This window comes from Chenopodium quinoa, unplaced genomic scaffold, assembly GCF_001683475.1.
Source record: "Chenopodium quinoa cultivar QQ74 unplaced genomic scaffold, ASM168347v1, whole genome shotgun sequence".
Lineage (NCBI taxonomy): Eukaryota > Viridiplantae > Streptophyta > Magnoliopsida > Caryophyllales > Amaranthaceae > Chenopodium > Chenopodium quinoa.
Window position 1 is genome coordinate 2,072,344 of NW_018745174.1, and position 24,229 is coordinate 2,096,572.

General features: G+C 34.4%; 3 protein-coding genes and 1 long non-coding RNA gene across 4 annotated transcripts; all 4 read left to right on the forward strand.

The window, feature by feature from the left end:
- Positions 1–1,508: 1,508 nt before the first annotated feature.
- On the forward strand, positions 1,509–8,213 carry LOC110710678. Its single transcript, XM_021889007.1, has 6 exons — positions 1,509–2,810; positions 2,965–3,636; positions 3,835–5,137; positions 5,235–6,446; positions 6,578–7,882; positions 8,028–8,213. Exons 1-6 carry the CDS (start codon positions 1,950–1,952, stop codon positions 8,096–8,098), a joined length of 5,424 nt encoding a protein of 1,807 aa, XP_021744699.1. The 5' UTR covers positions 1,509–1,949; the 3' UTR covers positions 8,099–8,213.
- LOC110710649 lies at positions 8,187–10,139 on the forward strand. Its single transcript, XM_021888973.1, has one exon. The coding sequence runs from the start codon at positions 8,187–8,189 to the stop codon at positions 10,137–10,139; it is 1,953 nt and encodes a 650-aa protein (XP_021744665.1).
- An 8,407-nt stretch (positions 10,140–18,546) lies between these two features.
- LOC110710532 lies at positions 18,547–23,809 on the forward strand. Its single transcript, XR_002509171.1, has 3 exons — positions 18,547–20,230; positions 23,153–23,413; positions 23,491–23,809. It is a non-coding gene; the product is annotated as an uncharacterized LOC110710532 (long non-coding RNA).
- On the forward strand, positions 20,224–22,842 carry LOC110710531 (putative receptor-like protein kinase At1g80870). The gene has a single exon (XM_021888855.1). It carries the CDS (start codon positions 20,610–20,612, stop codon positions 22,677–22,679), a length of 2,070 nt encoding a protein of 689 aa, XP_021744547.1. The 5' UTR covers positions 20,224–20,609; the 3' UTR covers positions 22,680–22,842.
- Positions 23,810–24,229: the final 420 nt, after the last annotated feature.

Sequence of the window (24,229 nt, forward strand, 5' to 3'; positions counted from 1 at the left end):
ATGATAATACAAATTGCATTTAGAAACAATAATTTTGAAACACTACTTTACCAAACACAATTTTCCCACATTTACTGAAATCAAGTCAGAGAATAAAAACTACTAGCGATATCATTAGAAAAGGAACTATTGGCCTTGACTCAATTGTCTCGACACTCTCGGCTCACAGAGCCGATGTGAGCCGAGAGTGTCGAGCGCAATGGATAGTATAGAGCCGGTCATTTCACCGCCTACCGACACACGATGGCAGCAACAACATACGAGTATCAAAGTACCAAGATTACCAACCACCACGAGTCCATACTAGATGATTGAGATTTTAAACAAGCTCCTTTTTTAACTTTTAAGGTGGGGTGAGGGTGAGATGATGCAGCTTGGGTTCCACATTTGCACATGCTCCAACTCAACAAATCGGTGATCCATTCAAAGGGCCCACCCCTTGGCTTTGGCTCAACTCTATACGCGTTTTACTGTCGTCATTAGGAGACAGACAGATCACATTCTATATGAATACAATGGTCAATTTGTCTGCTTATAACTTAAAATTCCTTCTGCATCTAGAGTATGCAATGAAAACATATAATATCATATTGTATACTAATATATACTTTACCATATAATGAAATCAGCTGGAAATAGACAGATCATATTGAATATACAATGGTCAGATTATAGTACCTCAAGAAACAACTGTGGCAACTGTCAACTGTCCATATACCAAGTATATTTTAGTCTCCTCAAATCTAGATGTACATCAGATCTTCAGTCTTCTGACTTACCATAATCGTTCTACGGTCACCACGGAAATAATTAACAAATATACATAATAAAGGTCTGAAGAGATTATTTTAAGAGAAGCCTAGAATTTTTCCACAAATAATTAGTATGAACTATGAATGTCACAGCTAAATTACTACTCATGAATGTAAACTTGAGGTAAATGTAAAATTAAATAGGAAACACAATTGAGTTAACATAACTGAAAAGTATGTATGGATTAATAATTTAATACACATACAAATTATCATCTCAGCTCATGTAACTGATATCAATCATAACCAAGCTAAAGACATAAGAATAAAGTGCTTATGAAAAAGTATACATTGCTACTCCTTTTACAAAGAAAGAGTAGGCATTTAAAAATTAGACAATGTCATTAAAGTGAGGAGACAAGTCTTACCTCAATCCCACTTGGCCATGCAACCATCAACCACGTGGGTTTGGAAAGAAAACAGATTAATAAGGGGCGAATTATCCTAAATACCCTTAATGAGACAATTGTGACTCGTAATGACATTTTCAACATTTTTCAGCTTGTTAATTGTCTAACTGTTAAAAAACTAGGCCGACAAATTGAGAAAGCCAAATACTCCGTACTCCAAATAAAGAAAAAAAATACATCTACACCCACAAAATATTTTCTTAAAGAAAAATGAAAAGAGAGAATAGCACACAAAAGAACAAAGGAAACCTCGTTTTCAAAAGAATGAGCACCAAGAGCTGAAGTTTACAGATAAAATTTATACAAGTCAAGCCGGCAATGCAGGCCAAGTCAAATACTGAATGACCGCCCTTTTGGGTTTAAGTCAATGCAACATAATATTACACAACTTACAACTATATCATGGTCAGTAGCACCTACTCAATTAATTAACAACACATCTAATGAAAGAATGATTGGTCTTCTAAAATAATTCCAATTATTTTCAACCTAATCACATTGAATACCTCTGATTTTATTTCATTCCAAATTACACCAGTCCATAAATTCACTTTTTCCCACCAGAAACAAATAAATCAGCTATAATTTCAGATATTACATTCACACCCATACAAGATATCACTGATTTTTAGAAATAATCCAAGATATACCCCAAAAAAGGGGGAAATAAAGAAAGTTGAAAATTTCATCAGATTCCGCTAATCACGATATTCCCATTAACAAAGATATGGCTATCAGAACATTCTCAGCACAAGAGAGTTATAGGGAAGGAGGGATAGAACCAAGAAAGAAACTGAAAAAGGTGAGGTCAGTTAAGGTTGCAAACCTGGATAGGTTGAGGTTATCAATGAGAAGGGAGAAATCTCGGTTCAATCGCGGTGTTGTAGCTTCATCAGATGATGCTACTGTCACATCAGGATCATCTTCTGCTGCCATTTCTGGTACATCGTCTCCAAATTATATGAAGGCTACAACTAGCTATAGTGCCAGAATAGGGTCAGTGCAAGCAAATTCAGGTAATCTGCGGTCTAGTTCTGCTGGCCGCAGCGATAATAGAAGTTCATCAGCAAAGTCTGCCTCGAAATTGAGCAAGGTCTCAGTGCAAGAATTCTCTGATCCTGCAGGTGTAAATAAAATAAAAGCAGAGAAAAGCTTGAAGAGGGTGCCTAGTTTAAAGCAATCCAAGAAGATGTCTAGTAAAAAATCAATGAAAATCCGGGCCAGATATTCACAATTCCCAGATGTTGGCATCATATCAGATGAAATTCTGGACTTTAGCATCCTGCGAAATCAGAATAACACAGACATCATTGATGGAGGAATGGAAATTGACCCAGAAAGCCTAAATGTCATTGCTTCTCGTGGTCAGGATAGCATTGGCAAGACAGGAACAAAACAAAAGGGAATCTTAGAACGGTCGACATCGAGAAGGATGATAAGACTCAGGAGCATAAAATCGTCAAGGACAAGGCAGAGGCCACAATCCAGACTCAGTAGTGGAGCAACAGAGCTAATGTCATATGAAAGAGAAGTATTCAGTGCAGAACCACATTACATGAAGGGCACCAGCTCTCAAGACAAAAGAAAGGTAGGCTTTATTTTCATCATTTCATGTCTGATTTTGTATTTAGAATGTTAGTTACTTGGAAGAAACATTGAAAAGCATATGAGAAAAACAGTAAAAATACATAAACAATGAAGCTTTTGACGCTAAGACTGATAAATTGATTTTTTTTTGCCAGAAATCTGACAAGGGTTTGACAAGAACATCTAGCTTAAGGCCTCTAAGGATCTTAGCAAAGATTCCAAGCCTAAGACCTAAAAGGAGTAAAGTAAGGAAAAGGCCTCAGGTAACTCCACTGTCAGGAAAAGGTGTTGATCGTGCCACCTGTTCGTCCACTCTAAAGAGAACCGAAGTCCCAGATGAAATTGAACTTCATTCAATGGGTCGAGAATCAGAGGGAACTTCTTCTTTCCATCTTTGCCCATACAGCTATTGCTCTATTCATGGTCACCACCACCAAACCCCCTCTCAACCTCTTAAAGAATTCATTTCTGCAAAAAGGAAACTGTTCAGTAACCAGAAAGGTGAGAAGTCAGACAGCAAGTCCAGGGGAGAAGTGGAACATTACACAATTTCCGCTGAATCTGATCAGTCAAGGCAGATAGTATCCGCTGAAAGTTATGCACTTCAAGAAGTTATGAATGTCACAAAAAAGAATGCTTTGGAAGCAGAAGAGGATGGAATAGATTTTCTCATTAAAATCTATGCCAAACCCAGGAAAAAGTGGGCTGCTGAAGGTACCCTGAGCAATGATGCTGAAACATTAAATGGTTCCACTTATGACCAGATCAGTGTTTGGGACTATGACGGGAAACAAGCAGAAACACCCAGTGAGACATCAGAACCTGAGGTAAGCAACTACCATCTACATAATATGTGGAAAAAAAAGAAAAAAAAATTATATCCTAAATCAAAAGCAGTTAAGTCTTAAATGAGTTATATTGCTCCAAGACAAAACATATAAGATCTGGTTTCCCCATCTAAAGACAGATTAAGTAGGAGAACATGCTACTGCATTCAGTATTTTAATAAATTTGTCTTTTGCTAGGAAATACAAAGAGCAATGAATGATGTTCAGCAAGAAAAATTTGAGATCTTCAAAGCATGCAATGTTGACTCAAATGAGATAATACTGCAGCAGCCTTTGGAATTACCTGACAACGGTTCAAAATCAGTGTCTGACCTTAAGGAACTCGAACCAAGTATATCAAAAGAAGAGCTTCAGGATTCCTCCAAGGATACGTACCATTTGGCAAGTAGGGAATCTGCAGCCAGTCCAGGCGGTGATCTGATCCACATCCTTTCTGATAAACAGAAGTATACAAGCATGTGGCAGCTGATCCATCAACAACTTCTTTCAAGTGAAGCATCAATGGACAATGTCCAGGAAGTCATTCAAGAAGATGAAAAAGGAAGTGGAGACGGAAACACTAGCCATGAAATGAGTAGCTTGGATCTAGAGCAGAGTAGATACAACAACAATCGCAAGGAAGATGTCGATGACCAAGTTGCAGTGACACAGAAGCTTGAATTACACCAGACTGCAGCCATAAAATTGGTACAAGAAGCACTTGATGCAATATTACAACATGATGCGGAGTCATATCATCAGCAGTCAAATCCAGTCCAAGAAATGGCTTACAGTTCTGTCACAGAGGAAATATCAACCCCTACAGCCTCCATTGAAGAAAATTACAGAAAAGATGGTGAAGTAGACGGAAGAGAGATGGGTTTAGGATCAGCAGAAAAGCAAAACAAAATGAAGAAAATGGGTAACAGATTACTGCAAAAAGAACCAGATGAAAAGGAGATGTCAGGACGAAAAATGTCCAAGAGTTTCAGCAGGCTCAAAAAATTGTTTATGACTGCAAAATTCATCAAGGCAATGGAAAGACTGAAAAAGATCAACCCACGCAAACCACAATACTTATCTGCAGAACCAACCTCAGAGAATGAGAGGATATATCTAAGGCATCTAAGCATGAATGAAACAAAGAATACAGAGGAATGGATGCTTGATAATGCGCTTAGACAAGTAATATCAAGGCTGGATCCTGATCAGCAAAGAAGAGTGGCCCGACTTGTTGAAGCATATGAAACAGTTACCCCAGAGCTGGAAGTGAACACCAACAGGCTTTATCCCATGACAAGTGTGCCTGCTCCTGGAAGCAAAGTGGCCAATCCTTTGATAGATGAAGAGAAAAATAGATTTGTAGAATCCAAGCAAGATACTTCAGTATCTGATGAAAAGGTTTTGCAAAAGAAAGATGATGGAGTGCTGGTATCTCAGAAAGATGTTCCTGAGGAAAAATGTTCAAGGGAAGAGAAAAAATATCAGGCAAACATAACAGGTATCTAAATCAATTTTGTTTTTTTGCATATAGAAGAAAAAAACATGCTACTTTACTTCAAAAATTATAATCTAGAAACATTTAAATTGTCCTACAGGTGAAAAAATTCTGCAAGATGCAGGTGTGACCAACGATTTAGATTCCACATTTGTTGATGGAGGTGTGGGTATTGAAGATCCTATCAATACACTCAAGGATTCATCCCAATATCCTACCGGAGATTCTGAAGTCAGCCTGGTTGGTGATATGACCAGTATTTTCTTCAACAAACAACAGTATACTGGTATGTGGAACCTGATCTACCAACATGCTGTATCAAATGAAGCATCAGTTGATGAGAAGCAAAGACTCAATGGATATGACGAAGAAAACCAAAATGATACAATCAACTGTCAACAAATAACCGACAGAGACTCAATCCCAAGTAGCTTCAGCATGGATCAAAAAGAAGATGAAGATAACAAAAGTACAGCTTCTGAAATCCCTGATGTTGAACAATCAGCTGCCATAAAGCTGGTAAAAGAAGCCCTTAATGCAATTTTAAAACGCTATGAGCAGCCACCTCAATTACAGCCCATTCCAGACCATCACACAGCTTCTGATGATGCTAGAGATCTATGCAATTCAACCTCTACACCTTGTACAGAAGAAGATTTCAAAGAAAGGGTAAAGAATGCGGAAAAGCATGCCGACACAGACCTAGAAGATAAGATGCATCATGTTGAAAATATACTCTCACCACAACAGCAAGTGGAATCTGATGAATTGAAGGCGCCTCAGAGAAAAATTTCCAACAGCTTAAGCAAGCTGAAAAAAGCAATTGCAACTACCAGGTTCATAAAAGCGATGGAGAGGCTGACAAAGAGCAGTCTGCGTAGATCACAAAATCTGTATTCAGATACAAGATCGGAGAAAGAAAGAATTTATCTGAGGCATCGAAGCATGGATGGGAGGAAAAACGATGAAGAATGGATGCTTGATTATGCACTTAGACAGGTAATCTCCAAGATGGATCCTGATCAGCAAAGAAGAGTGGCACTCATCGTAAGAGCATTTGAAACAGTGCACCCTGAACAGAGAGAGAAGAGCATTAGATGCTATCCTACAACAGGTGAAGCTGTTGGTGACCATGTATTAGCCAGCTCCACAAATGAAGTGAACGAAGGCTATCTTGAGTCTCAACAGAAAAGATTGAAATCAATTGAACCGATTCCTCTCATGCAAGATAATAGCATCCTACTACCTTCCAGAGAAGCTTTGCAAGAAAAAATACCTCGGGAGCATCATGCTCAACAGACAAGCTTAGCAGGTAAGTATAAATCAATTTTTGTTTGTAGGGAGCTCAAAGAACCAATTATAAAAGATAATGAACATGCTGCAACATAAAATTATAGCTATTCTGACCATACCCATTGCTCAAAATGTGCCATGAAAAACCAGATGACATATTTCTGCAAGAGACAAGTGAGGCTGCATTATCAAAATCGACTTTAAAGTTGTCTGAAGAAAGCTCGCGATTAAGTTCTATGGTTGTCACACCTGAAGAACCAAATATCCGGGATAAAGAAACTGGGAGAGCATTTGAACAATCTTCCCCGTTTCCAACTGCTGATTCTGAGGTCAAACCTGATGGAGATATGGCCAATATTCTCTTGGACAAACAAAAGTACACAAGTATGTGGAACTTGATACATCAACATGTCCTCTCAAATGAAGCAGCAACGACTGGACAGCAGGAAGTCAATGAGGTTGATGAAGAGAAACAAGGTAATGATGCAACTACATGGCAAGCAATTAATGATCCAGATTCAATCCAGAGTAATCAATTGGAAAAATCCAAGGTAGATAAAGATAATCATAGTGCAGCCTTTGATCAGTCGGCTGCCATTAATCTGGTAAAGGAAGCAATCAATGCAATACTACAATGCCATGAGCAGAAATCTAACCAACAGTCCTGTCAAGAGCCTGGCAGAGCTGCTGATAATGCTAGAGAGCTTTGTGACACAACTGCTCTAGATCCCACAAAAGATAATTCTGAAGAGAACAGAGTAGAAAAACACAGAAATTCAGGGCCAGAAAAAAAGTTGCATGAAGTAGAGAGCACACGTGCCCCACTCCAAAAGCAAGCAGAACCATTTGAAGCAATCAAAGACCAGAGGAAAATGTCAAAAAGCTTAAGCAAGCTGAAAAAAGCTATAGTTACTGCCAAATTCATCAAGGCAATGGAAAGACTTAGAAAGATCAACCCACGTAAACCACAGCATCTGCCTCCAGAGGTGGCCTCAGAAGAAGAAAGAATTTATCTAAGGCATTTAAGCATCAAGGGAAGGAAAAATGATGAAGAATGGATGCTTGATTATGCACTTAGAAAGGTTCTTTGTAGCCTTGCTCCTGATCAGCAGAGAAAAGTGGCATCACTTGTAGAAGCATTTGAAACAGTCCACCCAGAGCAAAAAAGCATTAGATATCGATCGAAATCTGAGTGGGACAATGAAACTGGATCAGGAAGCACGACAGACCAAAAACGAATTCCTAAGTCTAAGCATAACAGTTCCATGCCAAATAATGACACAATTCCTCCAATGCCATATGATGAATTAGATAAGATTGGTAAAGATGCTACATTTGAAAAAAGTGTGCAAGATCAAGGCATGAAGTTCTCAAACCAGAGGATGAACTTATCCCACAAAGTTAGTGATTCAGATGACAACAATTTGCACAGTCACCATCAAGTGAGCTCAACAGGTAAAGCTATGCTAATATCCTATTAATTGCATCTATGTCCTTGTATATGATAATTATCAAGTTAGACAGCAGCCAGTTGTTTTTTTCCTTTTTATTTTTTTTGGTTGGAAAAATGTCTCGGTTGTTCATATTGTGTTTTTTGCAGGATCTGCAATCAGTGACCCATTGCGCAAAAAAAAAAGAGAAAAAAGAGATGGGCGCAAATCCCATATATGAAGCATTTCAACAAGCCAATGATCTTGAGCTGGAATGCAAGGCTAACAAACACGAAGGCATTTTATATGACAAGCAGAAGAACTCCAGTATGTGGCATCTGATATATCAACATGTCAAATCTGCTGGTGTCTCAGAAACTGGCAACAAGCTGTCTGAGAGACTGACCGGAGAGGACCAGGTGAACAGGAGTGGCACATCATCTGACGCGGATGCTGATGCTGATGATAGTGATGCAAGCAGCGTAACAAGTGAGCTTACTGAGAGTGATGCCATTAAGCTAGTAAAAGAGGCCATCAATGATATCCTTAATGTGCCACAAGACGTCGAAGATGAACTAACTCCAAGCAATAAAACAACTACTTCAGAAGGTCAAAGCATAGAAGTAGAAGAAAATCCAAAGAAAAGTCTATCCAGGGGCTACAGCAAGCTGAGAAAAATTATCATCTGCAATAAATTCATCAAGGCAATGGAAAAGACCCGGAATTTCTACCCACAAACTAGTCGAACCTTAAATTCTGGTTCAGAACCTAGAAACAGTCATCTGACGAATTGTGCAGTGGGTGAGAGAAAAGGGATGGATGAGTGGATGCTTGATAACGTATTGCAGAAAGTTATCGCTGGACTTGCTCCAGTACAACAAAAAAGAGTATCCTTATTGGTTAAAGCCTTTGAAAAAGTCAACCCAGATCCAGAAGAGAGGGCAAAAAGACTCATTTACACTAAAACAGAATTTCCTGATACTAGTTCCTCAGAAGGGAATACAAAAGAAATGGAGAAAGCAGTACCATCAGATTCTTCACATAACTCGGAACTTCCTGGTGACATTCACCTCAAGCTAGATAGATCACAAAATTCCAGCTCAGAAGTAGTCACAGAAAGGGTTCTACAAGAATCCTGTAAAGACGAAAGTCCTGGCTTGACTAGAGAATGCGCATTGAATGGACAAAGTTGTAGTAGTGGTGATCCTTCTGATATTAATGCAGCAACATCCGATCCGATCAGTAATCTCTCAGAAACTAATAAGGACCCAACAGAAATTGATGCTACAAATGCACCAGGTGTTCCACCAGAGGAAAGGAAAAATTCTAAGGATGAAGCAGGTGCACAGGTTGAGGAGAAAACTTTGCTTGAAGAACAAGAGGTTGAGAATACAGAATTAACGGCTAAATCTTCAAAGAAGCCTCCACAGCCTGAAGACTTGGAAGATGAGTGGAATTACAGTGTACAAAATAGTAGATCCTTAGAAAAGCCTACAGGGCTGTGGGGCCTAATACTGCAGCATGTCTCAGTTGATATGTTGGAGAAAAATGAATCCCCAAAAACAATTCAAATTGATGCAAATGTACAGGTGGGCAGCAGTAGCACTGAGGTTTCAGATAGCAAAACAGATGATTCTTCTCAGCTTTCATCTAGAGTCAAAAGTTGCAGGGATATGGGTGTTCAAACTCCAACAAGCTTTGAGTTTGAAGAAAATGAAGCAATAAAGCTGGTAGAGGAAGCAGTAGAAGAAATCCTTCTTCTCCAGGACCAGATTTGTGATACGGAATCAATAACCAGTGGCATAACTTCAGAGAAAGGAGTCTACGGTGAAAACAAAGGAGAAGCCATTGATCCCTCGCTTGCTGCCACAGAAATTGCAGGTGTTGCAACATCACTTAATACTGATGCAACTCTAGAAGAAAAGAAAACATCGTCAGAAGAAAATGTACCTACCAGCTATAGCACACTTTCCAAAGTTGTTATGTGCAGAAGATTTGTCAAGGCAATGAACAAAATGCGGAAGCTTAAAGCACTGCATGTTCAAGACCTTTCTCAGCCACCTCAATCACAAGGAGAAGGTAATCCTTCATTGCGACAAATTTCAACCAGGGACAAGGCAAGTTGGGAGGAAGGGATGCTTGATAACGCACTGCAGAAAGTTATAGGAAACCTTGCTCCAGCAAAGAAGCAACGAGTAGCACTGCTTGTTCAAGCTTTTGAGACTGTTGGTTCACTGCCTGAACCAACAAACAGCTGGAGAGGTAAAGCATCAGTCTTATAAAAAATAAATGTTCCAATCTAGTGCTCTATTGGACTTGGATATTTGAAGGCAAGGTTGCAGTATCTCTGAAATGAACATCCAATGGATACGATGCTCAAAATTTGAGAAGATTTATATGAATTAGGTCCCTAGATTAATATAAGTAAGTTCTGCAGTACATAAGTTTTATTCATAGGAATAGTAGACTTGTATAGTTAAATAAATTGGGTTTTGTCCATGACTGTTGGTTGGTATTATTGCATTATGTAATTATTCAGCTAATGATGTGTATTTTGAGAGGATAATGTCATATACTTCGTGCATGAGTAGCAAAATCCACAGACCACCATGATACTATATGTAAGTATTCTCCCTAACCTGCACTATGGATAAGGTCTCATCTTTTTAAGTGTCACATGTCTACATTACAATAGATCTAAACGCTTTCCCATAGGGATCACTTGCCCAGGAGGAATAACTATAAAATAAAAACAATAGAAATCGAGAAAGAGATGGGAGACAAAATATGAGAAAAGCTAAACTATCATTGCTTGATAAACAATTTCTATCTTTCTCAAGTGGTCATAACACAAGGAGAAACTTACGACCACTTCCAGACTACTCACTCAACCCACTAAAGAGTGCCCATATTATCAGTCCCAAAATCACTTAGTATGGACTTCTACTAAACAAGACCTTGATGTTCTTGGTAGCTTCTTTAATGTGTTGTCGAGCAATATCTATTCTACCCACATGACTAAAACAAGACAAACTACAACCAATTCCATCAAAACTAATGAGAGTCTCATAAAGCATTTAACCATCTCCACTTCCTTGACCCCACATGTTAAGGGAATACACATCCAGGCACTAAGATACCACATGCTCCAATTCGCGGACACAACCTTCATTACATTAAGGCCACCTTAAATCACCCTTTGCCAAAGCATACTAGTAAAACCTAAATGTGGCAAAATTATCAAAGTGACATTGTCCAATTAGCTTATCAAATAACAACCAACATCTTGAAATAGGGGAAATAATCAATCAAGTACACACAATGAAACTATGAAATACAGGTGTTGTCGAATTGGAGGCGTGTTACCTGGTTATATAACACGCCTCCATCGCCTATACAGTACACCAGTAGCTAATGTAAACTACAGATTTTATTTATTTATTTATTTATTTATTTTTCCAATTTCCTGCCTATTATCACTTAACTCCAACTTGAATTCTTGCACCTAAAGCAGCAAAATCATGGCATTTACAATTACAACCATTATCATTATTATGGGAAAATGTTCTGACCAAAAATATATGAATAAAGTTTTCAGCTTAACATAAATTACATCATATAATACCCCAGAATGTCATAATTTAGGGGAATTACACAAAAACACAATGATTAACACAAATTACAATTAAATAAGATAAATTACACATAACCTAAACCCCCAAATTAAAATAACAGAATTTTTAAAAAAAAAATAAATAAAAATAGTTGTATGTTCTAACCTTCTTGGATAGGAGATTTACAGAAGTTGACGAAGAGAATTTGGCAATTAGTGATTTCTGGAATTTTGATTGAAATTAAATAGTTACAATAAATGCGAAAATTTCTGATTGTAATTAAGTAATACTGGCGGAAAGAGACTGAGAATAGAAATAGGGAGGAGAGCGACATAGCGCAGAAATTAGGCGGGAAACTTGGTTGAATGAGAACTCATAGTTGGGTTACTTGGGTAGTTGTGGTTGCACTAGTTAGTTCTTGCCTTCTTGGTGCAAAGACCCTAACGGAGTAACGGGGCGTTTGACATGTGGGAACGTGAGTTTGTGATTAGAGTACGATCAAGCTTATTGTTAACAAGCTTTTTAGGAATGTGAGTTTGTGATTAGAGTGCGATCAAAATTAACTATTTAGAGTGCGATCAAGCTTATTGTGCTCATGCTGGATTCGTGCCAAATTTTGAAAATGATGTCCATACATGACCCACCTATGTAGTGTAATTATCGATTACATTACATATTTACATGGGTTCAACTAATTACATTAATTCTACCAAACACCAAGATTACTTATTGTAATAATTACCCATATAGCTCTTACACAAAGGCTAGTCGAGTAGTTTCTTCAAATCAACTTTTTATTTTTATTTTTATTTATTTATTTATTTATTTATTTATTTATTTATTGAGTAGTTTCTTCAAATCAACTTATTGAACTCCAATATACTTATGTAAAAACATCTGTTTTTTAAACACCAAAAATAGCTAAAAAAAAAAGTTAATTTTGTGATCAAACTATCTATTTACTCCTAAAAAGCTAACTATATTACAAAGTATCTATCATCTTTTTACCACACTTGTAACATACAAGTATAAGTACATAACATTTCATTCTCTCATCTCTTTAGGATTTGTTCCGATTTATTGAAAACAAGTGAACTGAACTGATTGGAGCTGAATTGAACTAAACTGAACTGAAATTAATTGTTTATAAGAGAAGAAAATTAGGAATTGAGCTGAACTAAAATCTATACTTAGTATTTAAAAAGACAAATCACAATCACCTATATGACACATGTCATCATAATTCACCTATATGCCACATAACACATCCATTAATAATATTTCCTCTTTATACTCCCTTTTAAAGTAAAAGATAAAATAAAATGTTATTGAATGCTAAAGTTTTTATGCATTCCTAACTTGCAAATTTGAGTAAGAAAATGGAGTGTTCCATTTTCACAAAAAAAAAAATGTACTCCTCTCTATATCCTTTTTAATGTAAAAGTTAAAATAACAAATTATTTAATGTTAAAATCTTTATGTATTTCTAACTTGCAAATTATAAGTAAGAAAATTAAGCAAATTATTACAAAAAAAAAACACCAACACATACAACACAAATAAGCAACACAGTTCAAGAAAAATAAAATGAGCTACACCCGTTCGTTGAACGGGCCAAGAGACTAGTTAAGTTGAACAAAGCAAACCCTTAATCATATGAACTTTTTTTTTTTTTTTTTTTATATATACGTAGTATATGTTGCATAATTTATGAGAATAATTAAATATTTTTGTTCACTTAATTAACATTATCAAGCTGGCCGCCTGACCCAAATAATATGGATTGCCTTTTTGTGATCCAAATGGTGGCCCAACTTCAAACCCAGCCATATAGCCTGATCGACTCGATATTATTCCAATGTGATAGCAATCATATTCATGTCCAATACTAAGTAACGTAAACTCAAATAAAATTGACAAAAGGTCCATTCTTTTGTTTTTGGTTTTATTATTGAAGTTAGTATTTTTTTTTTTATTTTTTATTTCCCATGTATGTCTTATGTAGTTATGTGTTTGGGTGTTTCAGTTACAAATATAGGAAAATGATAGCCATTATATTAACTCATTTTACCCTTAAATTTGTTAGTTATAGTTAAAATCTACTTTAAAATTTTTGGATAGGTTTACCCTCAAAATTTTTATTAATGCAACAATGTTTTTACATACCTCCAATTCATTATTTTATTCATTGAATTTGTAATCAAAAAGACATTTCAAAGCACAATTAATACTTGATATTTGTAATGCTTGTTAAAAAAAATGCAATAGAAAATGTGAGCAATAAACATTGTATTAGAATTTCGCGATTGTAAAAATTAACTCACTTGCACAATTTGCTTAAAATCTATTCATTATATGTGTAAAAAAAAAAATAATACTCCATAATAAGATTGCGGGAAGTTTGTTGAGCTTGGACGATGGTAGCACCATAGCATAGTAAACCCTTTTTAATTCAAATCAAGTTGGTTCTATTCATCTAAATATTAACTGTTTTAATTATACCCTTTAATATAATAAATTTTTTTTGCAAAAATATTTACTGAATATTAATGTTAAAACTTTTGCATTTAGAAGCATAAATTCTAAATATAATAGTTTCAAAAAAATAAAATAAAATGGAAGAAGTAATTTTTATTGCAAAATCTCAATAATTGTTAAAAAAAAAAATGTTATTGTAGCATCACCATAATCACGCTCTATGTCGGATTTAATTTAAACTATAGATTGCTAAAAGTCTTTATCTTTAATTAGTCAAAAGCATCTTTACATCCCACTTGGTCTCCCCTTCCGTCTCTTTCTCTCTTATCTATGCATCCATTTCATCATTACTCAATTAAAATCCCTCAAATAGTTTTCAATTTGCAATCATCATTTGTTTTTATAGATATAATTATACTCGTTAATTAAGTCCAAATTTTGCATCATTAGAGGGGAATGGGGAAGATTAGCTTGATTAATTACAAATGATTTAGCTACTTATTTTTATAATGTTGTCTCTTTAATGATTAAAATATTTTATGGCTTGGTCGTTGGCATGTTAGATGATTATTTTTTGAACATATTAATACACACTAATTCATTAAGGGCCTGTTCTTGTTGACTGAATTGAACTAAACTAAGGGTCTGTTCACATTTACTTTATTTCAGTTCAGTAAATCCAGCTCTTTCTCTCATAAAATATTCATTTCAGCTTAATTCAGTTCAGTTCAGTTAAGCTCCAATCAATTCAGTTCAGCTCCAAATCAGTTCAGTTCAGCTCATTTTAGTAAATGTGAACATGCCCTAAACTGAAATGAATATTTTATAAGAGAAGAAAATTAGGAGCTGAAATTGACTGAACTGAAAATAAACGTATGAGAACAAGCCTTAAGACATAGATCGATTCGAATATTGATAACAATTCTCTCTCTTTTTTTTGGATAAATTTGATTAAAGTTTTGAGAGAAGGGAAACTTAGACTTAAAATTTTCCAATTTCAAGCTAAGTACTTCATTAATAACTTTGTAATTTAGCTAGTGAGCAAAAATACGATTGTTCACATGGTAATTATGTAACTAATGGTTTATTTTATCACATATCTACAAGAATAATAATTAATATTAATATTAAGTTTGAATAAATAATCACTAAAAAAATCCACTTGAAGAATTAGTACCCATAAGAAACTTCTTTTATTTATTTAGATGCAAGAAATTCATAAAAATGCAATCCCTCAAATAATATACAACAAAGAAGTTCATAGTTTTGTACATTTTTCTGTTGTATTTACCATAAGCCCTCCTCAAGGCTTGTTCACATTTATTTAATTTCAGTTCAATTCAGCTCCAATCTATTCAGTTCAGCTTCAATCAGTTCATTTCAGTTCAGATCAATTCAGCTCTTAATTTTCCTCTCTCATAAAATATTCATTTCAGCTTAGTTCAGTTCAGTTCAGCTCCAATCAGTTCAGTTCAGTTCCAATCAGTTCAGTTTAGCTCCAATCAGTTCAATTCAACTCATTTGAGTAAATGTGAACAGGCCCTCAATATTGAATTATGTTTACTTTGGGAGTTTGGGTTTAGTTTAATCTTTAAAAAATAATTTAATGTGGTGACTTCTTCAATTATATGTTGTATTTATTTTTAATATTTTGTTGAGTTTAATCTTTTAATATAGAATGATGACTTCATCAATGGACTAATAGAGTAACATTAGCATTGCACATAACCTGGAACAAATACGAAGTAATAAATAACAATGACATCACCCGCAAATTTTTACCTACAACCCCCTTTAGACAATGCTGTCTACTCCCCCCAATTATACTACATCGTTTTACCTGTTTATGCTTTTTAGGTTTTTTTTTTTTTAATCTTATCTTATCTTATCTCTCAAGTCATTTATATATATGATTCAAAACCTATTTTTCTGTTTTACGCTTTTTTTTTTTATTTTTTTTGCATTTTCTCTCTCTTCTTCAACATTATTTCTCTTTCAATCACTTTTTTTCCTCTTATTTATGGATGAATCATTGATTGGAGCTGTTGATTGTGATAATAAAGTGCTACATTCTTCGATTGTCGAATTTGATCGTGATTGTGAAGTTATTTTGTCTATGATTGGAGTTGTTCAATTTGATCAATTTTGTCTCTGATTTCGATTAATGCTTGCTGGTCAATTGTTTGATTCAATTTTGTTAGCTGTTTGTTTTAAATTATTTGCTGATTTTTTTCGATTTTTCAAGTTTTTTTTTTTAATCAATTTAGCCTTTGTTTTAGTTCAATTTGGTTTAGTGTTATAATTCAAGTGAATTGAAGTTTTTATTTTAATAAATTTTGTCTCTTATTTCGATTAGTATGATTTATGATTCAAGTTTGTTTGCTGTTTTTAGTTTAATGATTGCTGATTGTGATTTGTTTTCTGTGATTGATTATATATTTTTTTATTTACGTTTTCGTGTTTTTTTTTAGTAGTTTTACAATTTTGATCAATTTTATAATTCTAAATGTTCATTATGATTCAAACTAATGTTCTGTTATAGATGTTTTAATTATATTTTAAATATTTAGTACTTTATTTTATTTTATTATTTTGATCAAATTGATAATGCTAAATGATCATTTATATATGTACTGTTTTGTATTTGTACATATCTGTCATTGATTATGTTCATTTTAAAAACTTATGCAGCGGGTGCTAGTGATGAAATTTTGTATGAAAAAGCAACTAAATCAGAGTTACTTTTTACATATTTTAATTCTGAACAAGAAATTTATGGCAGGTACAATGAATATGCTTTTAAAAAAGAATTTAGTATTGTCCAAGTGCGTGCTCCAATAAAAGGTCAAGTTCATTCAAGTGCTCCAAGTGATGTCCAAGTTTCTTTAAGTGTGCCAAGAAAAAAAGGTTCAATTACGTCCGAGTGTTCCAATAAATTTTCAAGTTCCTCCAAGTGTTCCAAGAGATGTTCAAAGTGTTCAACGTGGTAGCTAATCAACATATTTCTTCTAAGTATGATAAGGTTGTTAGCTTTTTCTTTTTTTACACTAATGTAGCGAATAGGTTGGCAAATAATAATAAGTAAGAATTTGGATTGAAACAACATATATTTGTTCCAGCTTAATTTTTTTTTTTTTTCTGATAAGTGATATGTAACTGGACATGTTTTGTTTTGACACTGAACATTTGCCTTTTTGGTTATGAACATTTTATTGTATTTTGTTATAACTGTTACGTAATTGAACATATAACTTCTTGATATATATATATATATATATATATATATATATATATATATATATGAATATTAATGTACTTGATCATTTAGAAATCCATAAATGATCAAATAACCGAAAGAATAATATTTGTAGTAATATAAGCTTCCATAAACCTTCTTGCTCCTTTTCTATTGCCTCTAGCTTCCGTTTAATCCAAATAGCATCAATTGAGCAATGCATTGTATTCTCAGCTTCTTGATTTGGTGTATCTGTAAGTCAAACAAATTACAATGTCAATGTGTGTATTCATTGTTATGAAAATGAACATTATGCTATATGTCAAATTAACTTACTTGTGGTTCAACATGCTTTTATCAAAATATGATTCCTACATATTAGTATGTTGTTCATTTTTATCTTTCAATATAATTGATGACATTATCTCCTTATAAATATAGGCTCATAGTTTCCATCTCTAAATTATTGCAACGTGTATTTCACTCTATATAGAACATAACTACAATATATATTGTGTTTGTAAATCAATATATATGCATAAACATTATATTGATATTATAAATTTAATAAATGTTCAATTGGCAAAACAAAATGTACATTCTGTTTTATATAAATGAATAAATTATCACAAATAACATGAGCATATATATATATCACAAATAATGTAAGTGACAATATGTGATTTATTTTTGAACATATTTTAAAATAGAATCATCAAAGGTTTATGATAAATGAGCAATATGTAATTTATTTTTGAACATTTTTAGACATGTGAATGAACATACATTAACATATGTGTGAATAATATACACATATCCAAATGAACATCTATGTATCAAATTCGAATAAGCATCTATCAATATTAGAGCGAAAATGTATGTAGTATAACATTCAAATGATGCTCATGAGCATATAATTTAATATGAAGTTAAACATGTATTATTATAATCTATGTGGATACTTTCAATATGAGAATGAAAATGTACGTAATTACATTCAAATAAACATATGTTTAAATACCAGTAAACATTCATTAATATGTAAAGATCATAAACAAAATTAGAGTAATATTCTCTCAAGAATGAATCCTAGTAGATGTAAGGTAAGAATATAAATGATCATATACTAGTATCATAATGAACATCTATCAAATTGAAAATGAACATTTACTGAAAATGAACATTTGTTCAGCAATCGTCTTCTCCGACGGAACCTTCGAAGTGTTATTCTCTGTTTCGTTTTTACTAATTAAAAATACCACCAAATATAGTAGATTTTAGTCTATTTTGCACAAAAACAAGTGCAATTATAGTAGAGTTTGTTTTAGAATATCAAAACGCAAAAAAAAAAAATTTTTTTTATAAAATCTAGGGTTTACATTCAAAATTCTACTTAAATGAACAAATTCGTACTCTTCTTTTTCGGAATTTAGTTGCGATTGACGAACTTCATCTCGAATGTCAGACATTTTTAGATGTTTTGATGCAATTTGCAGTAATTTTGAAGATTTTTTTCTTGAATTGTAGCGATTTTGAGTATTTGAAGAGAGAGAATATGGTGTTGAAGAGAAATGGAGAATTAATTGCAAGTTCTAACTAGTGCGGTTAGTGGGATGCGGTTAGTGGGGGTAAGGGTTTTACGGTAATTTCAGGGGGGGAGAAGGTATTAATGGCTAAAGGGGGGTGTAGTGAATACGAATTACATCAAAAGTCTATCATCGTTTGATTACATTATTGACAAGATTACTTATAACTATTGCTAAATTAATCCATTACACACTCTCGTGGCAAATTGAGCTTATCATATTGGTTGCCTCTTTCTTAACGAATTCGATAATTAGAGCATTCGTTATATATTTATATCTATTGGGAGACAAATTGAGCAATGGATTACATTATTAATGTTGGTCATTTAGCTTGTGATGCTAATAACATTATTCCTTTGAAAACTTCTTTTTTTTTTCTTTTTTTTTTTTTTTTTTTCTCATCCTCTTTTTCAATAATACATTAGGTATTCACCTCATAAGAAGGAGATCTCAAATAAAGTTTATCACCTTTTTTCTTTAATTAAAATATATGAACTATTTGGTCTAGTTTAGGTGTTGGTCAAGTTTAAGGAATTCCGCTCCTGATTAGAGAGAATTTTGATAATCCAAGGCAAACAAATCTTCTACTATAACTTATTTAGTCAAATTTACTATCGTTTGGAAAATTTGCTCAAAAATATATTAATATACGGAGTACTATTTCTATATCTTTATTTTTAAATTACATTATGCAATAACTATTGGCTAACCAGCTACAAAGTTTTACACACAACTAGCTACTTATTGCCAAACAAGGACATAATCATAAAACCCAAATTAAATATGAAGTATTAGTTTGAAAAATTCATTAAATACCATTAGTGCAAAATATGGTTAAAGTTCAATCAAATCAATACATCAGATCAATATCGAAAAGTTTTTCCAAACATATCCAATGAATAATAAAACCAATTACCATGAAGCATGAATATTTCCTATCAAAAAGCATACAAAAACAAAAATTCAATCATCAAATAACTTGAAAAAAAATCTAAAATTCTTAATCATCCAACTGTAAAGCATATTAGCATACCAAAAATTTCCTTGGGTAAAGGAGTTCAATGAGTATTTACAGGAATTACCAAAACTTTATCTTATGTTTTTCCCCCTCATTATTCAAACATCTTTTACTTTTTTGTAGGAATGTGAATATCCCACCCCTTTTAAAGTTGATTAAAAAGCAATTTCACAATCTAGACAAAATTATCACTTTCTTGGACCCCCACCACCCAAAAAAAATGAACTCTTATTTTACTCTTTTTCAACATGAAATCTGCAAAATACCCAGCAATACAAACACAAATATAGAAAAAGTTTGCAACTTTGATTTTTGTATCATCCTAAAATCAATATAACTAGCTATTGCATGCTTCAATTGGGTCATTTTCATCATTCAACACTATTTGCACACCAAGTGTTTGTTAAAATGTCAATGAGAGATTGATCATATTTTTTTATAGGTAAGTAATATTTGCCAACTTTTAGCTTATTTAAAACTTTCCCACCTCCATTAATGCTGTTGTATAGCCATTGTTTGAATTTATATCTTGTATATTCTTGTTGATTTATGCTCCATTGATGCATATTTATCTTTTGGGTCAAAGCTTTGCTTTTTTTTTTTTTTTTTTTTTTTTTTCTCTGACCAAATCAAAATTAGAGTTTCCCCCTCTTTTTTCAATCAAATATTGAGTGATCTTTGTGGACAACCACGAGAGATAAATTTTTGGTTATGCAGCCGACCCCATCTTTTCGGGATTAAATAATCCTTTTGCATTGCATTGTTGTTGTTGTTGTGTGTATTGGACTCAATTTTTTTAGCTTGACATTGCTAAGCAAATAATGCCTTCAAGACCCATTTCACCAGATCAAAAAACCACTGCAAATACAAGATCTAAAGTAGTTCTTCTTGCAATAACAATCTCAGCAGCAGCAATTTTCTTGATGACTATAGTATACATCCTATACCATTTATGGGATACCTTTTTTCGTCGTTCAAGAACCAACCCTTTTGACTCAGCTCCTACTTTGAAGCTCCAAAAATTTAGTTACAAAGAGCTGAAATCAGCTACCAATAAGTTCAACCCAGATAACTCCATTGGTAAGGGGGGTTTTGGTACGGTTTTTCGAGGGATTTTAAAGGATGGGAAGTCTGTGGCAATCAAGAAACTTGATGCTGCATCTTCTTTACAAGCTGAGAGGGAGTTTCAAAGTGAGCTTACTATACTTGGTTCCATTAGATCACCTCATATAGTGTCATTGTTGGGGTATTGTATTGAGAAGAATAAGAGGGTTTTGGTGTATGAGTATATGCCTAATCGTAGTGTTCAAGACTTGTTATTTAGTGATGTGAATGTGAGTTTAGGGTGCATGAATTGGGAGAGGAGGTTCCAGATTATTCAGGATGTGGTTAGAGCGCTCGAGTTTTTGCATAATGAGTGTGACCCTCCTGTGATTCATGGTGATATTAAGCCTAGTAATGTGTTGCTTGATTGGGATTTTAAGGCAAAAATATCGGATTTTGGGTTGTCGAGGGTGAAGGTGGAGGATGAAGTTGGGATTGATTTGTTTAGTCAGGAATTGGGTAAGAGTCAAGAATTGTGGAAGACCCAAGATCTTTCTGGGAATTTGAATGGTGAAACCACCCCTACTGTTGGAACTCCTCCAATTGAAGGTCATTGTAGTAGTGGTGAGGTTGATTTTGCTTTGGCTTTGCAAGCATCTAGCTCATCTAAGCATGTCAAGGGTTCCCATAACACGAACGGCTTGAGTAGTGCTAATTCATTGAGCTATAACTGTAGTAGCAAAGCCAGTCCGAAAGGGAAAGAAGTTTTGGTGGAAGATATTGTTGGTTCATATGATCCAGAGTTTTCTAGTGTTGAGCATAGTAAAGAGCTTGGTGTGGATGACGCCGGAGAGGGAAAACAATGGGGGAAAGATTGGTGGTGGAAACAGGATGATAGTAGTGAAGTGTGCAGCAAAGATTATGTTAATGAATGGATTGGCACCCAAGTTTGTGGTTCAACGAATCGGGATTGGGAGAGTAGTATGAGCTCGCCAATGGAATTCAACCTAGGCTATTCACCTCAGCTGGATAAATTAGAAGAAGAGAAGGAAGAACTTGGTTGCCCTGATGAAAAGGGGTTTGAGCCAAAGGACAAAAGCATTCAGAAGAACAAACCTAGGAAAATGCAAGATTGGTGGAGACAGGAGAAACTTGATGAATTGAGCAAAAAAGGAAGTAAGCGAAAGAGTCTTGAAAGCAAGATGCGGAAAAGAATCAGAGTGCCACATTTTGGCTTAGGTCGACAATTTTGCATCTTCAACAGAAGAAGTTTAAAGGAACATAACCAGGAAGATAACAGCCTAAAACACGAGTTTAGTTTCAAGAAGGTTTGGAAGAAAAAACATACACGTTCGATGGGAAGTGAGTTGAGTGGAGAATTATTCAGTAGGGAGTTGAGCAGTACAACTAGTATGAGAGGCACTTTATGCTATATAGCCCCAGAATATGGAGGATGTGGTTACTTGATGGAGAAGGGTGATATATACAGCTTAGGTGTTCTTGTGCTAGTGATAATTTCTGGTAGAAGGCCATTGCATGTTTTGAATTCACCTATGGAGTTTGAGAAAGCGAACTTGGTAAGTTGGTGTAGGCATTTAGCTCAAGTTGGAAATGTTTTAGAGCTTGTAGACGAGAGACTGAAAGATGCATACAATAAGGAGCAGGTGACATTGTGTATTAATTTGGCCTTGGCATGTTTGCAAAGATTGCCAGAACTGCGTCCAGAAATTGGAGATATTGTTAGGATTTTGGGAGGAGAAATGGATCTCCCGCCATTACCATTTGAGTTTTCTCCCTCCCCACCTTCTAAATTTTACAGCAGGTCGAGGAGAAGACAATCAGAGTAACCTCTTTATCTTAATTCATCATGTATTTATCTGCATGTAAAATAAAAAGGTGAATGAACCATCAGTAGAAGGAAATGGCTTGCTGATGGAAATAATTCCTTTGTATTGAATACTGAATAATGTAAGCTTGATTAGCTGTACATTTTAGTGTCATTTTCCCTTTCAGCTTAGAGAAATTGTACATGCAAAGCTAAAAACATGGTTTTCGATTTTCCTTGATTTGGTGCCATTGTGCCAAGAATCTTGAACTCGGAATTGGAAAGGCTTCCATGTTTCATATGCAGTTGCCATAGCTCCAAACTGGAAATCTTCAACTGTATTCACAAAAAAATACTTGAAATGTTGACCTGAATTCCTTTACAAGCATAACAGATTGCTACTGTGCCATAGATACCTCTGTTGCAGCTTAAGTTATGTTTTCTGGAATATTTTTTTGCTCATATGAGTACTTATTTAGTACCCCTGTATTCCAGGGACGGGTATAGATCCCAACTTTTGGCAACTCAAAAACTTACCTCAGTTTCAGAACTACATCCGTACATCCCTAATTGGTATATGTTACATTAGTTTTGGGCATCCCTGATTGGTGTACGTTAACGTAGATCAAGGATGGAGGGAGTATTGAGTTATTGACAATACTTTGGTATGGCGTTCAGATTCCTACATAAGCGGCGATATGTCATTCTCCAAGTCTTTTGGTACTGCACGTATTACCCACCCTTGTTCAAACAATGGTATGTACAATTTTAAAACTTGTTCATATTTGTAATAATAGAAGAATCATCTAGTCTTGATTGTTCTTTCATCACAGGTTTCAGGCAGATTGCAATAATTTTGCTGCGAGTGTCAGAGATTAAATGTGGGAGGAATCTCAGTGACAAACTGGCAGGTGTGAAACTCTGAGTTTACCAGAAATGATGTTTGACTGTTGAATACCAATTGCCATATCATATGAAGCATTATTGTTTCTTGGATTGTATAGTTTTTTACAGTTGGAATAAAATAATTGAATACTTGTCTGCTAGTTCTGGATTAATTTACCCTTTACTGTACTTTGCAATTTGCATGATGCCCATGTTTTAAAAAGCGGGTGAATTATTCTTTGAAATTGAAATTTAATTTGATCTTATTTCCCCTTTAATCTTCTTTATTGGATCTTAATGAGTCTGATCAGCTCAGATGTGGTTGATTGTAGCTTTTATGAAATTTAAGACCATCTTCAGGAGTTGTGTTTCTTGGTACTTGGTAGGCGTGTAAAATGAAGTCTCTTGGTGTTTATGCATTTAAGAGGAAACAAATGCAGCTAGGATTTAGAGTATAAACCACAAATTAACATTACAAATGCACGTAATGTTAATAATCATAGAGTAGTCCACATCTATATTACTCAGACTTGACTAGAAGTGTTAGATATGAGTACGTGTCTAAGTGTATAAAACAACCATTTATGTAATTTTTGCCTAATTTTTGTCCATATGAAATGTATTCAATGAGTGTCATACCATTGTCTGGGTGTGGAGTATATCCGTTAAGTTGGAGTGGAATAGGTC